The sequence below is a fragment of the Salvelinus alpinus genome, chromosome 3, assembly GCF_045679555.1.
Source record: "Salvelinus alpinus chromosome 3, SLU_Salpinus.1, whole genome shotgun sequence".
In the NCBI taxonomy this organism is placed as follows: Eukaryota; Metazoa; Chordata; class Actinopteri; order Salmoniformes; family Salmonidae; genus Salvelinus; species Salvelinus alpinus.
Window position 1 is genome coordinate 30,490,353 of NC_092088.1, and position 14,280 is coordinate 30,504,632.

Consider the following 14,280-nt stretch of genomic DNA (forward strand, 5'->3'; position numbering starts at 1 on the left):
TGATGGTTGCTGATAATGGGCCTCTGTACACCTACGTAGATATTCCATAAAAAAATCTGCCATTTCCAGCTACAATAGTCATTTACAACATTGACAATGACAATTTTATGTTATTTTAAATGGACAAAAATGTTGCTTTTCTTTCAAAAACAAGGACAGTTCTATGTGACCCCAAACTTTTGAACGGTAGTGTGAATATATATATACAGTTGAAGTCGGAAGTTTACATACACTTAGGTTGGAGTCATTAAAACTCGTTTTTCAACCCCTCCACAAATTTCTTGTTAAAACTATAGTTTTGGCAAGTCTGTTAGGACATCTACTTTGTTACAATTGTTACAGACAGATTATTTCACTCATAATTCACTGCATCACAATTCCAGTGGGTCAGAAGTTCACATACACTAAGTTGACTGTGCCTTTAAACAGCTTGGAAAATTCCAGAAAATTATGTCATGGCTTTAGAAGCTTCTAATAAGCTAATTGTCATCATTTGAGTCAATTGGAGGTGTACCTGTGGATGTATTTCAAGGCCTACAATCAAACTCAGTGCCTCTTTGCTTGACATCATGGGAAAATCAAAAGAAATCAGCCAAGACCTAAGTTATTGCAGTCAGGTCAAGACCCTGGTGAGAATGACGAGCACGCAGATCAGCTTCCCTGAGACGGTTTCTGACAGTTTGTGCAGAAATTCTTCAGTTGTGCAAACCTACAATTTCATCAGCTGTCTGAGTGGCTAGTCTCATACGATCCCGCAGGTGAAGAAACTGGATGTGGAGGTCCTGGGCTGGCGTGGTTACACATGGTCTGCGGTTGTGAGGCCGGTTGGACATACTGCCAAATTCTCAAAAATGACGTTGAGGTGGCTTATGGTAGAGAAATGAACTTTCAATACTCTGGCAACAGCTCTGGTGGACATTCCTGCAGTCAGCGTGCCAATTGCACAATCCCTCAACTTGAGACATCTGTGGCATTGTGTTGTGTGACAAAACTTTAGTGGCCTTTTATTGTCCCCAGTTTATTGTCCACACTTTACATGTTGCGTTTATATTTCTGTTCAGTATAAATATATTCTAATACACTGCCTATTTAAAGTATGTAAATGCCTTCTTGTAAAACCAAAAGCTCTACCAAATGCTATTTGAAAGAAACTGTTTTAAAATACTTTTTTTTCTCCAAAATAAAATGTTCTATATACACTTAAATACCCCTAAAAGTTGGGCAAAGAAGTAAGTATGTTGGATAGATATGGCTGCCTAAACAGCACAATACTCATGGTCAAGTGACATTTCCTAAGCCTCGTTCTGGCCCATACAGATCTTTACTATGAGGAGGATTTCACTAGGTGTAATATATCACTCGCCCTAGATAAAGCCCCATAGTCTGCCTGATTGTTACAGGACAAAAGGTAGGCCATATCTTCACGTTGTTTGAGAATGTGTTGATGACCTTGGTCTGATGTACAAAATATTGGGCATTCTCGAACAGGTATGATGTGCATCTTTCCTAAAGTTTTATCTAGGTGATAGTTTTATCTTGGCTGCCGAGTGGCACAGCGGTCTAAGGCACTGCATCTCAGTGGTAGAGGCGTCACTACAGACCCTGGTTCGATCCCTGGCTATTTCACTGTTAGTTTTACAAAAATAATTGTACAATTTCTGTTAGTTTCTTATTAAAAGTACTGATGGGTGCGCTGTTGCTTGTATGGGTTGTATGGATATGCTTAATGTGACGGTCACCCTGATATTGGCAACTCGGTAGCTACTTTCCATTTCCATTGTGTATCAAGGTGACATCTAGATGGTTATCAATATTAGTTATTTCTTGTGTAGGCTGCTATCGTCCTTGAAATAAAATCATGGGAGGGGGAAAAAATGGCCACATTAGTTACCGCCGGCGACATCATGATACAACTGCCCAGTGGGAAGCGCCCACTGGGCAGTTTATCGACTCGTGGTGCAGCCCAATCAGCCACGCAAAACAGTCGAGTGGCAACAAACCTGCCCAATTAGCTGATTCGCTTTCCAGACACCGACTCCTTTCGACACACACCCACTCGCCCATACTCCGGTCGCCATATTGGGATGCAGCTACCCATACTGGGAAGCATTGCCAAGGGCTGTGCAGTAAGCAATAGAAAGGAGACCAGTGAGGGCTATGGCTTTTAACCGAAGCTCACTTAAACCAACAGACACGGTGGTACGAAAGACATTGGTTTTTATTTATAAGTCATTGCTTGTTTCATTTGTTACAGAGATTTCTGAAAGAAAATGTTGAGATTTTCTTTTGTCTCCTTTTCTCCATCCTCCCTCTCACAATCTTTCGCCATCTCTCTCTCACAATGCACCTACTGCTAAACCATGCTTTACTCTTATTCAACCACCCTTCCTTTTGTCCCTATTGACGAGAAAGAGAAATTAAGAGAGAGGAGTACGCAAGCTATTTTAGTGCAGTACTCGTCCATTTTTAGCTTTCCTTTTTTCCAGCACATGATTACTTCACATCAAGTCGAGACAAAACAGACCTTGCAGGTCAATATGCCTACTTGTTTCAAATAAACAATAGAGCATACACCACAGCACCCAAGAGTAAAAGTGTTTGTCTGTACATACTGAACTCTATAGGCATACATGATGTAGGTATGATGCATGCGCTGTTCGATTCGACAGGGAGAGATCGAAGTGAGGGATGGGGAAGAAGAGAAGGAATCGGAGGCAGGGAGGGAGATAGAGAGGAACAGTTGTGATGGTACAAGATTATTTTATTTTGTCGATACTCACACACAGCACACCTCCATAGCCTTCAATCCTCTCAACTCAAAGTATCTCGATAAAGGAGACAAGTCTTTCATAGTGAGCGGGGTGGAGATGGAGAGAAGAGCGAGGGGAGCGTGTAAGCGGGCCACAGAGTTGGAGAAGGGGGGTAGTGAGGGGGATGACGGAGAGAGGCAGAGGGATTGAAAAAGTGGATTTACTCATCCTCCTTCTCCTCTCCGTGTGTGATGACATAGCAGATCTGTTTATAGTCTACGTTGCCAGCCACATCTGGGGGAAAAGCAGCCCACAGGTTGGTCATCTGAGGGAGAGGAAGACAAAAGGAGAAACTTACAACTCAGAAACTTTGCGGGGAAATGGACAAAGTCCAGTGTCAGACAGCACACAGAAATATGTCATTAATTATTACTGTAAATAACCATATCACGAAAGCTCAAACACCATGTTGCTCTAAGGGTGAAATATTCCTCGAGCAAAGTAACTGTGCAAAGAGCAAGAAATACTGTAAATCTCTTTGTAATCAGTGTGGTTTAATTTTGAAACGTTCCTTCAACAATGTGCATTATAAAGGCGATTGTTTATGTATCGCTCAGTTTACGAAACGTGTTAATCGCCCCTTTTTACACATATTGCTGAAGAAACATTTCAAATTAAATCACTGAGATTCTAATGAGGTTTATGGTATTTCTTGCTATTTGCACAGTGATCGTGCACTGAGAAAATGTCGCTCTAAATGACTGAATGACTGATAGAATGATAGATCCCTCACCTCCTCAGCGGTGAACCTGTCGCACTGGGTGGTCAGGAGCTCCTCAATGCTGGAGGAAAGGAAATAGGTAGGAAAGGAGAGAATTATCAACATTAAGACTACCTGAAGAGGTTGTGAGTGAATTTGAGTGAATTTATAGAATAGTAATGGTAGGAAAGGGTACAGGGTGAAAACGTACAATTCCTTCTTGATGAGGCCGGTAGCCTCGGGGTCCAGGACCTTGAAAGCGCTCACGATAACATCCTCGGGATCAGCACCTAAGAGGAAGGGAAGAAGAGGATCCTCAGTTAAACTCTATGTTACCTCAAACTCACAGTTATGGACTAAGAAGTGATGGACTAAGAAAAGTGATGGGATAAGAGTGATGGGCTAAGAAAAGTGATGGACTAGGAGTAATGGGACTAAGTAAAGCAGTAGAAGTATTAAGTATTAACAAACAAAACTTTGTATAAAATATATGTACATTTTATAGAAACTTATACTGAACAGAAATATAAACGCAACAAAGTGTTGGTCCCATGTTTCAGGAGCTGAAATAAAAGATTGCACAAAAAGCTTATTTCTCTCAAATTTGAGGAACAAATTTGTTTACATCCCTATTAGTGAACATTTCTCCTTTGGCAAGATAATCCATTTACCTGGCAGGTGTGGCATATTAAGAAGCTGATTAAACAGCAATTTCATTACACAGGTGCACCTTGTGCTGGGGACAATAAAAGGCCACTCAAAAATGTGCAGTTGTGTCACACAACACAATGCCACAGAGGTCTAACGTTTTGAGGAAAAGTGCAATTGGCATGCTGACTGCGGGAATGTCCACCAGAGCTGTTGCCAGATAATGTAATATTAATTTCTCTACCGTAAGCCGCCTCCAACATTGTTTTAGAGAATTTGGCAGTACGTCCAACCGGCCTCACAACTGCTAATCACGTGTAACCACGCCAGCCCAGGACTTCCACATCCAGCTTCTTCACCTGCGGGATCGTATGAGACCAGCCACCCGGACAGCTGATGAAATTGTGGGTTTGCACAACTGAAGAATAAAAAAAAAAACGTCTCAGGGAAGCTCATCTGCGTGCTCGTCGTCCTCACCAGGGTCTTGACCTGACTGCATATCAGCGTAGTAACTGACTTCAGTGGGCAAATGCTCACCATTGATGGCCACTGGCAAGCTGTAGAAGTGTGCTCTTCACAGATGAATCCCGGTTTCAACTGTACCGGACAGATGGCAGATAGCGTGTATGGCGTTGTGTGGGCGAGTGGTTTGCTGATGTCAACATTGTGAACAGAGTGCCTCATGGTGGCGGTGGGGTTATGGTATGGGCAGGCATAAGCTACGGACAAGGAACACAATTGCATTTTATTAATGGCAATTTGAATGTACAGAGATAACATGACGAGATCCTGAGGCACATTGTCGTGCCATTCATCCGCCGCCATCAGTATGATAATGCACGGTCCCATGTCACAAGGATCTGTACACATTTCCTGGAAGCTGAAAATGTCCCAGTTCTTCCATGGCCTGCATACTCACCAGACATGTCACCCATTGAGCATGTTTGGGATGCTCTGGATTGACATGTACGACAGCGTGTTTCAGTTCCTGCCAATATCCAGCAACTTCGCACAGCCATTGAAGAGGAGTGGGACAACATTCCACAGGACACAATCAACAGCCTGATCAACTCTATGCACATGAAATGTGTTGCACTGCATGAGGCAAATGGTGGTCACACCAGATACTGACTGGTTTTTGGATCAACTTCCATACCTTTTTTTTGTAATGTGAAAAAGCTTTAAGTCGCTCCTAGCGGTTGACCTACCCTTCAGCTTCTCGCCGAACATGGTGAGGAAGACGGTGAAGTTGATGGGGCCGCTGGCCTCTTTGACCATGGCTTCCAGCTCCTCATTCTTCACGTTCAGTTGACCCATAGTGGCCAGCACGTCCCTAAGATCATCCTTGCTGATGATGCCATCTCTGTTCTGATCAATGATTGTGAAAGCCTAGCAGGAAGCGAAGCAGAGAGAGTTGATACCATATTATTCACTGTGGAGCAATCCAAATGACATCGATCACATTAACATGACAGTCTTAAGTAAATGTAATATTTCTATTGCTTAGAAGCATATTAAAATAAGTTCATGTTATCACACTACCCAGTACCATATTGAAATGCATTGCCATGACCTCAGTCTCCTCATTTCAAAATTCATTAGACTAGTCGATGATAATAGACAGTGTGTAAGGAACAAAATCAGGGTGCACTGCATTGTGAAATTTGAGTTGCGGGAATATTTACATCACAATTCCCAAGGTTTTCCCAAGATGGTCCATCAAAATAAATGTGAAAAGGTCTCTCTCCTCTCTCCCCAAATAGCTGCATGTGTCACTCAGTGAAACCCAAGAAGGCTATAGAGCACACAGGGGACTTGGCAGCTGGCCAACCACTTGTCTTTTTAAAGGTGTTAAAATGGTCTCGGGATGTCAGACAAGCCTCGAGACATTTAAGGAATCGGTATTGATTACAACACTAACACCCCTCCCCTTACCCCCCTCGCCCCCTTCCCTGACTAATCCCTCTGCCCCCAACCCCTGTTTCTTTTTTTTACCCCCACCTGTCTCCAATTGGCCAAATCAATCACACAAAGACAGGGATATACCCAAAGACTCTGACACACTTCCATTTTTCCCCTTAAAAATCATACAAATTGTTATCAGGTTCCCAAATTATTGTAATTTGTCTACTTTGCTGATTAGGTTGCGCTCTCCTAAATATTGAGAGAACTTCCAATGTGAACATTCCCACGTGATTTTAAAAACTAGTAGGCTATTTCGCACCAGGTCAAAGAGCGAAGACTAGGTGTCACAAAAGTTTTTCTGGCTGAGCAGAGGAACAGGTTGGTTGATTGCCTTTTCTGTAAATAGAGGCCTTCAATGTCTTCAATTCTAGGGGTCTCTTGTAAATTCTGTCTCCCTTTCACATTCCGGGTGGGGGGGGGGGGGGGGGGGGGTGTCACAGGGACGGGTTCTGAGAGGGGGTGCTGGGGAAGACTCACAGAACCAATTTTGGTTTGCTGGGTAAAGTTCCCAGAACATTCCTTAGGTTTCAGCAAATGTTCTCAGACAAAAACTGTCCAGTTGTGTTGATGATTATACAATGTCTGTATAAAACCTTTGTCTGAACACATTTCATTCTTTACAGGTAGATTATATTAAATTACCTGGAAACAAATAGAGAACATTTAGGGAATGTTCTGTGGTGGTTGTTACAGATGGTTGTGCACAACATTTTAGTGAATGTTAGGAGAACATTCCAAGGATATTTTTTTATTCTGAAAAACAGGATGTTGTCATCCTAATGTTAGATAAAACCCTAACTAGAACTTAATGGGTCTCTTAGCTAATGTTCTGGGAAATGTTCCCGGTTTGCTGGGTAGTGACCTGTCCCAGGTGACCACTGTCATCAGCAACTAAGTAATTTACGGTTGTCTCCTGCTGGCGGCGCCAATAACAAAAAAAAATTGTCAACTGGAGCCAAAAAACTTCATCGAATCAAGTCTGTCTGTCCAGCTCTATGACGGCTATCACTTCCATCACACCCACAGTAATAGATACAGTAAAATGTGAACGCCACCTGCCTTAGGATGTCCTGTCTTACCTATTACAAAGTCGTTGGGTTGTTTGTCTATTTCGGGCTTTTGCAACCCTCTTTCAATGGGATCACAATGTGATGCGTGGAGATGTTACAATGGCATGTATCCCAAGAACTATGTCGGCTGACTTATTACAACTACTTGACCAAGCATTGATATCTAGTGAAAATAGTGTGGCAGAAAACCCTCCCCAAAAAACTTACCTCCTTGTACTCTTGAATCTGGCTCTGCTCAAACATGGAGAACACATTGGAAGATCCACCCTCTCCCTGCTGCTGCCTCTTCTTGGCTTTCTTGGGTGCCTGGGGGTAAACGATGACGAGGACATGTCATTTAACTCACAGTCAACACAACCAACATTTTACTGTAACGGCCTGTTTGGGCCATCCATGCCACTCTGGGTCATTTTGGGCCAAAAGGTCTTAGACCTCCGCAGTGGCAAGAGGAACCCCCTAAGGTATTTTTTGAGAATGATTCCTCTCATTGACTTGTCATTGTCAGTGACATCAGTTGTGCCAGAAGGGCACAAAGTACCCCCTCTAGGAATTGACTATGCATTGTCATTGACCTCTAGCGATGCTCTGTGTCCTTCTGCTATTTTAGCTGTTAACCGCCTTTCAATGAGTCACATGGGAGTGACGCTTAGCTTTGCTTCAGATTTCGATGCCTGGGTGCTTTTAGCTTTTGTCTGAATAAGTTGTACCAATTCAAGTCACACTTTTCAGCATAAAGCTTTAAAAAAAAGTGCGTTGTATAAAAGGCACTTGGCGAGTTCAGCTGTAGCGTCGAAATTGGCTAAGATTCTGTAATATCTTAGAGGCCTCTTGAGCAGTGGTCCCCAAACATCCTTTAAGTATTTCCTTTTGATGCGCCATTTCAACAAAACCCGAGTATCACTGGGCTCTTTTGCCCAGTGAGGAACCAGCTTCCACCAATGGGTCCCGAACCAGTTTGGGAAACTGTTCTAGAAGCCTTTAAAATGTAATTCAGAGTCCATTTTATTGCCATTATCCAGTTTGCATTGGTATCCTACTATCAATTATGCTTTAAGTTGTCAGTAGACAATCCGAGACCCTAGAAACTGTTCTCCATTGAGAGGAACGCAAACACACTCACCATCTCTTTAGAGTTTGTTGGTTTGTTGGTCAAGAAGAGAAGCCTATGCCAAGCCGATGTGACTGACATGTTTGTGTTGGCCCCTTGCCTTATATACTAGCTCAAGGGGGCTAACTTTAGCTGCACCATCAAGTTTGGCAAGAAAAGAGGGAGCTGAGGAAAGTAAGAGAGAGAGGGAGGAGCAAGGGTATCGCCTTTCCGTCACTCCAAAATAGGCACAGGGAGTCTTAGAATTAGATGAATTCGAGCACAACATTCAGGCCTTACTTTGGTGTCAGTGTCACACTTGGACTAATATGGACAAACCTCTATTGCAGCCTTTGGGACTATTGAACCGCCCCTCGGCCCTTCCTCTTCCTCTCTCTCTTTAACACTTCATTCATAGCATGCTCAGGGTCTTTGTTGTAGCTATTTTTCATTTTCTTTTATTCCATCCGCCCCAAGGCGGCAAACAACACAATGGGCTATTGTGGCATATCCATTGTATCCATGTCATGCCTGTTACCAGTTGCAGGTCCTTCCTGTTACAACACTTTACACTGTCCATAAAACAACAGATAAGTATGTATTTCAAGCACAGGCTTTAAAACATATTTTAAAGTCACCACTTGTTTAACTGACCTGTTGAGATCTGTGTATACAGTACGTACCCCCTACTAGTGTGGAAGAAGCCAACTGAATGGATTACAGTAATGACATGGAAACTGTTGGCTGAGGGGGATTGGTAACATTCCAGTAATGACAAGGTCACACATATTCAAGAGACAGAACAGAATATAGCAACAATTGCTAAATAATTACCAAAATATACTATACATTCCTGCAACTCCAGTCCTGGATTACCCCCAAGAGCAGACATTTTGTTGTTTGATTTGATTTTGATTTGACGACTGGACTAAACAGAAATGGTTTTCCAACATGGAGGCTCTAATTTGGGTTGCTCCTGGTCCCTGGAGATGCCCAGGACAGTGCTTGACTGAACAGGCCACCAGACCACCAACTCAACTCCATATTGGGGCTCCATGGTCGGCCATCTACCATGGAAGTGTACAGTGGAGCTACGTATGGAGATATCAGTTCTCACGGCTCCCTGAAACTCTACCTCTCTCCCCTCAAACTACCGCACAATGTTTCTTTCTTCGACATTCAAGGGCCTTCCCTCCAAAATCTGTCCACCCTCAGTTGATATGTTTTCTTCTCTGTCTCTGCTTTTCTCCCTCATACACATTGCATAACTTGTGAGAAGAACCAGTGGAGAAGTTTCAGTTGGAAGTAACGTAATGGGCTTAGTTGACAAGTGAGGAAAAATAGGAGTGCTTTGACAGAGTGTAATTAAAAAAAAAAAAAATGTAACAGCTGTGGATAGACCAGAAATAGCAATGCCTCCGCCTCCCCCTGTTCTCATTCGGAGACATTTTGGCTCTCCCTTTAACTAGAGTCTAAGGGCCCGGGGCTGGGTTTCTACTAAGCCAACATATGGAATTGTTTTAAGATGGTCATACCAAGGATCATTTAGCTATTTGATTTGTAATTTTAGGATCCCTGTAGGTATAAAACAAATATTTACTAATCATTTTATGAAACATTGAATTTGGCCTTAATGCTATTAGCCCATAGAAACGCATTGAATAACATATTCATAAATGGCAAAGCAGATCAAAAGGAAGTATGTTTTGAAGTGTCTGTCCTAAGGTGCATTCGGAATGTATTCAGACCTTGTTTTTTCCCCCCACTTTGTTATGTTACAGCCTTATTCTAAAATGTATTAAATCATGTTTTCCCCATCAATCTACACACAATACCACATAATGAGAAAGCAAAAACTGGTTTTTAGAAATGTTTGCAAATTTATAACAAATAAAAAAACATATCACCATATCAAAACATTTTTGAACTTTTGGCAGCAATTACTGCCTCAAGTCTTCTTGGGTATGACGCTACAAGCTTGGCACACCTGTATTTGGGGAGTTTCTCCCATTATTCTCTGCAGATCCTCTCAAGCTCTGTCAGGTTGGATGGGGAGCATCACTGGACAGCTATTTGCAGGTCTCTCCAGAGATGTTCGATCGGGTTCAAGTCCGGGCTCTGGCTCAGCCACTCTAGGACATTCAGAGACTTGTCCCGAAAACACTCCTGCATTGTCTTGGCTGTGTGCTTGGGGTTGTTGTCCTGTTATAAGGTGAACCTTCGCCCCAGTCTGAGGCCCTGAGCAGGTTTTCATCAAGGATCTCTCTGTATTTTGCTCCGTTAATCTTTACATCGATCCCGACTAGTCTCCCAGTCCCTGCCGCTGAAAAACATCCTCACAGCATGATGCTGCTATTGCCATGCTTTACTGTAGGGATGGTGCCAGGTTTCCTCATGGCGTGACGCTTGGCATTCAGGTCAAATAGTTCAGTCTTGGTTTCATCAGACCAGAGAATCTTGTTTCTCATGGTCTGAGAGTCCTTTAGCTGCCTTTTGGCAAATTCCAAGCTGGCTGTCATGTGCCTTTTACTGAAGAGTGGCTTCCGTCTGGCCACTCAACCATAAAGGCCTGATTGGTGGAGTGCTGCAGAGATGGTTGTCCTTCTGGACGGTTCTCCCACTTCCACAGAATAACTCTGGAGCTCTGTCAGAGTGACCATCGGGTTCTTGGTCACCTCCCTGACCAAGGCCCCTCTCCCTCGAATGTTCAGTTTGGCCGGGCAGCCAGTTCTAGGAAGAGTCTTGGTGGTTCCAAACTTCTTCCATTTAAGAATGATGGAGGCCACTGTGTTCTTGGGGACTTTCAATGCTGCAGAAATGTTTTGGTACCCTTCCCCAGATCTGTGCCATGACTCAATCCTGTCTCTGAGCTCTACGGACAATTCCTTCGACCTCATGGCTAGTTTTCCCCCCCCTGACATGCACTGTCAACTGTGGTACCTTATATAGACAGGTGTGTGCCTTTTCAAATCATGTCCAATCATTTGAATTTACCACAGGTGGAATCATATCAAGTTGTAAAAATATCTCAAAGATGATCAATGGAAACAGAATGCACTGGAGCTCAATTTCGAGTCTCATAGCAAAGGGTCTGAATATTTATTTATATATATACATATATATATATATATCCACATTTCTAAAACCCTGTTTTCGCATTGTCATTATGGGGTATTGTGTGTATATTAGATGACATTTCTCAAAAACAGGTTATAGGCTACATGTGCACCACCGAGTCAGAACAGTAACGTTAGGCGAAATTAAGATGTGAGAATAGACCAAATTATTAGAGTGTGACACATGGGCTACTAACAGCTTACTACACAACATACACTTAGTATTACTTTCTTAGCTACAGTATACATATCTCCCTGGCATATTACATAATTTATGCAGCATCATATAAGACATTGTTCGACTCACCTTGTTGTGATGTGCTCACTTGAACAGGAAGGTGGCGTGGTGATCCTTCGTGGGCAAATTTTGTCTTCAAAGAAAGATTTACAATTCCAAGTTGGATAACCGTTCAAAACGTATTTTCCCAGTCTGATTAAGTTTATTCCAGACTTTGCAAGTGGTAATGATTGCGGTTAGCCAATGTCACCGATTCCTTCCAAACCACTCATTGTTGAATTATCGATTTCCAACTTGTTGTGTAATGTTTATGTCCAATGACCACCAATACATTTTATCTATGATGTATCTTAATTATTTCACCTCATAGGACAAGGATTAAAAAGGATTTGCCAGTAGATTGTCGACTTGATTCATGATGATGACGGCTAGCTAAGATTTTGAAAGTAAGATGTAAGATCAGTCCAATCAAAGCTACTGTACATACAGTTGAAGTCGGAAGGTTACATACACTTAGGTTGGAGTCATTAAAACTCATTTTTCAAACACTCCACAAATTTATTGTTAAACTATAGTTTTGGCAAGTCGGTTAGGACATCTACTTTGTGCATGACACAGGTAATTTTTCCAACAATTGTTTACAGACAGATTATTTCACTGTATCACAATTCCAGTGGGTCAGAAGTTCACATACACTAAGTTGACTGTGCCTTTAAACAGCTTGGAAAATTCCCGAAAATGATGTCATGGCTTTAGAAGCTTCTGATAGGCTAATTGACATAATTTGATTCAATTGGAGGTGTACCTGTGGAAGTATTTCAAGGCCTACCTTCAAACTCAGTGCCTCTTTGCTTGACATCATGGGAAAATCAAAAGAAATCAGCCAAGACCTCAGAAAGCCGAAGAACACCATCCCAACCGTGAAGCACGGGGGTGGCAGCATCATGTTGCGGGGGTGCTTTGCTGCAGGAGGGTCTGGTGCACTTCTCAAAATGGATGGCATCATGAGGAAAGAAAATTATGTGGATATATTGAAGCAACATCTCAAGACATCAGTCAGGAAGTTAAAGCTTGGTCACAAGTGGGTCTTCCAAATGGACAATGACCCCAAGCAAACTTCCAAAGTTGTGGCAAAATGGCTTAAGGACAAAGTCAAGGTATTGGAGTGGCCATCACAAAGCCCTGACCTCAATCCTATAGAAAATCTGTGAGCAGAACTGAAAAAGCGTGCGCGAACAAGGAGGCCTAAACACCTGACTCAGTTACACCAGCTCTGTCAGGAGGAATGGGCCAACATTCACCCAACTTATTGTGGGAAGCTACCTGAAAAGTTTGACCTAAGTTAAACAATTTAAAGGCAATGCTACCAAATACTAATTGAGTGTATGTAAACTTCTGACCCACTGGGAATGTTATGAAAGAAATAAAAGCTGAAATAAATCATTCTCTCTACTATTATTCTGACATTTCACATTCTTAGAATAAAAAGTGGTGATCCTTCTTGGAAGGGCACTACTAATGTAACTATATGGCAGGACGCAGAGGGCAATCATTTTTGATGTCTCCCATTACTAAGGACTGGTGACGACGTAGTTACTCCTTCAGTGACAGAACACTGAGCCAATCACAGCACAACGTTCCTATTTTCTGGTGGCTCGCCTCCGCCACAGAAAGCACTGAGCTAGGCTGAAACACCTGCATTTTGGAGCTGCATAACTCAAGAAAACAAAACAGAGACCATGTTTGTATGCGACTTTATTAACTCAATGGTTTAAAAAAAACAAAAAAACATTATTTGCAAACTTAAATGTGACTCGTATTAATGCCAAAATAACATGCAAAACAGACATATATATTTATATATTTTATGCTAAAAATGTGGGCCACCTGGCATGAATGACAGATCTCACCTGCTCTTGTGGCTGAATGGAAGCAAGTCCCTGCAGCAATGTTCCGACATCTAGTGGAAAGCCTTCCCAGTAGAGTGGAGGCTGTTATAGCAGCAAAAGGGGGACCAACTCCATATTAATGCCCATGATTTTGGAATGAGATGTTCGTCGAGCAGGTCTCCGCATCCTTTTGATCATGTAGTTTATCTGAGTATACAAGAAAGCTCAGGGCCCGCATCCACAAAGCTTCTCCGAGTAGAAAATTGGTCATAATACAGACATTTTACTCTTACTGTTATGGGTAAAAATAAAAGCTATACATAAAGCCTCTTAACTCATAGTCCTACCTAGTCAACAGCGACCTCATGAGCTGTCCTAACCAGTTAAGAGTTACAAGCAGGTGTCTTGATAAGCGAGTCAGTGATTCCTGCATCACATGCAATTGCTTTGGAGTTGTTCAAATTACGTTTTGATATTTCTAAATGATCAATCCATAAATCTAGAGACTTACATGCAACAGTATCTCTTGCACTTTTGACAATGCTTTCACAAGAGGCCTATTTAACACATGCCTAAATACATATAACCATTAGGCTAATAAATAAACATTTTCTTTCCATTATTTGATAACCTACATCATGTTATACCTTTGGAGCGAAACATCACATTGTTAAAAAAGGTACCTAAATTGGGCTTATGTTAACTTCGATTGTGTTCGATGAAAATTATAGACCATTCAAACACTAGATGCAACATT

At 42.2% G+C, this 14,280-nt stretch overlaps 1 protein-coding gene across 1 annotated transcript; it reads right to left on the reverse strand.

The window, feature by feature from the left end:
• Nucleotides 1-2,740: 2,740 nt before the first annotated feature.
• Nucleotides 2,741-8,463, reverse strand: LOC139570549 (myosin regulatory light chain 2, skeletal muscle). Its single transcript, XM_071392501.1, has 6 exons — nucleotides 8,314-8,463; nucleotides 7,401-7,499; nucleotides 5,367-5,547; nucleotides 3,722-3,800; nucleotides 3,544-3,592; nucleotides 2,741-3,075 (listed from the first exon to the last, which is right to left on the reverse strand). The coding sequence occupies exons 1-6, from the start codon at nucleotides 8,380-8,382 to the stop codon at nucleotides 2,971-2,973; spliced, it is 582 nt and encodes a 193-aa protein (XP_071248602.1). The 5' UTR covers nucleotides 8,383-8,463; the 3' UTR covers nucleotides 2,741-2,970.
• Between the last annotated feature and the right edge of the window lie 5,817 nt (nucleotides 8,464-14,280).

Bases quoted from the DNA above. Each gene is read 5' to 3' on its own strand.
- LOC139570549 (XM_071392501.1), bottom strand. From the start codon at position 8,382: ATGTCAGTCACATCGGCTTGGCATAGGCTTCTCTTCTTGACCAACAAA. The intron at 5,548-7,400 runs GTAAGTTTTTTG...GCTTCCTGCTAG, and splicing joins AGATTCAAGAGTACAAGGAG to GCTTTCACAATCATTGATCA. The intron at 3,801-5,366 runs GTAGGTCAACCG...CCTTCCTCTTAG, and splicing joins GTTCGGCGAGAAGCTGAAGG to GTGCTGATCCCGAGGATGTT.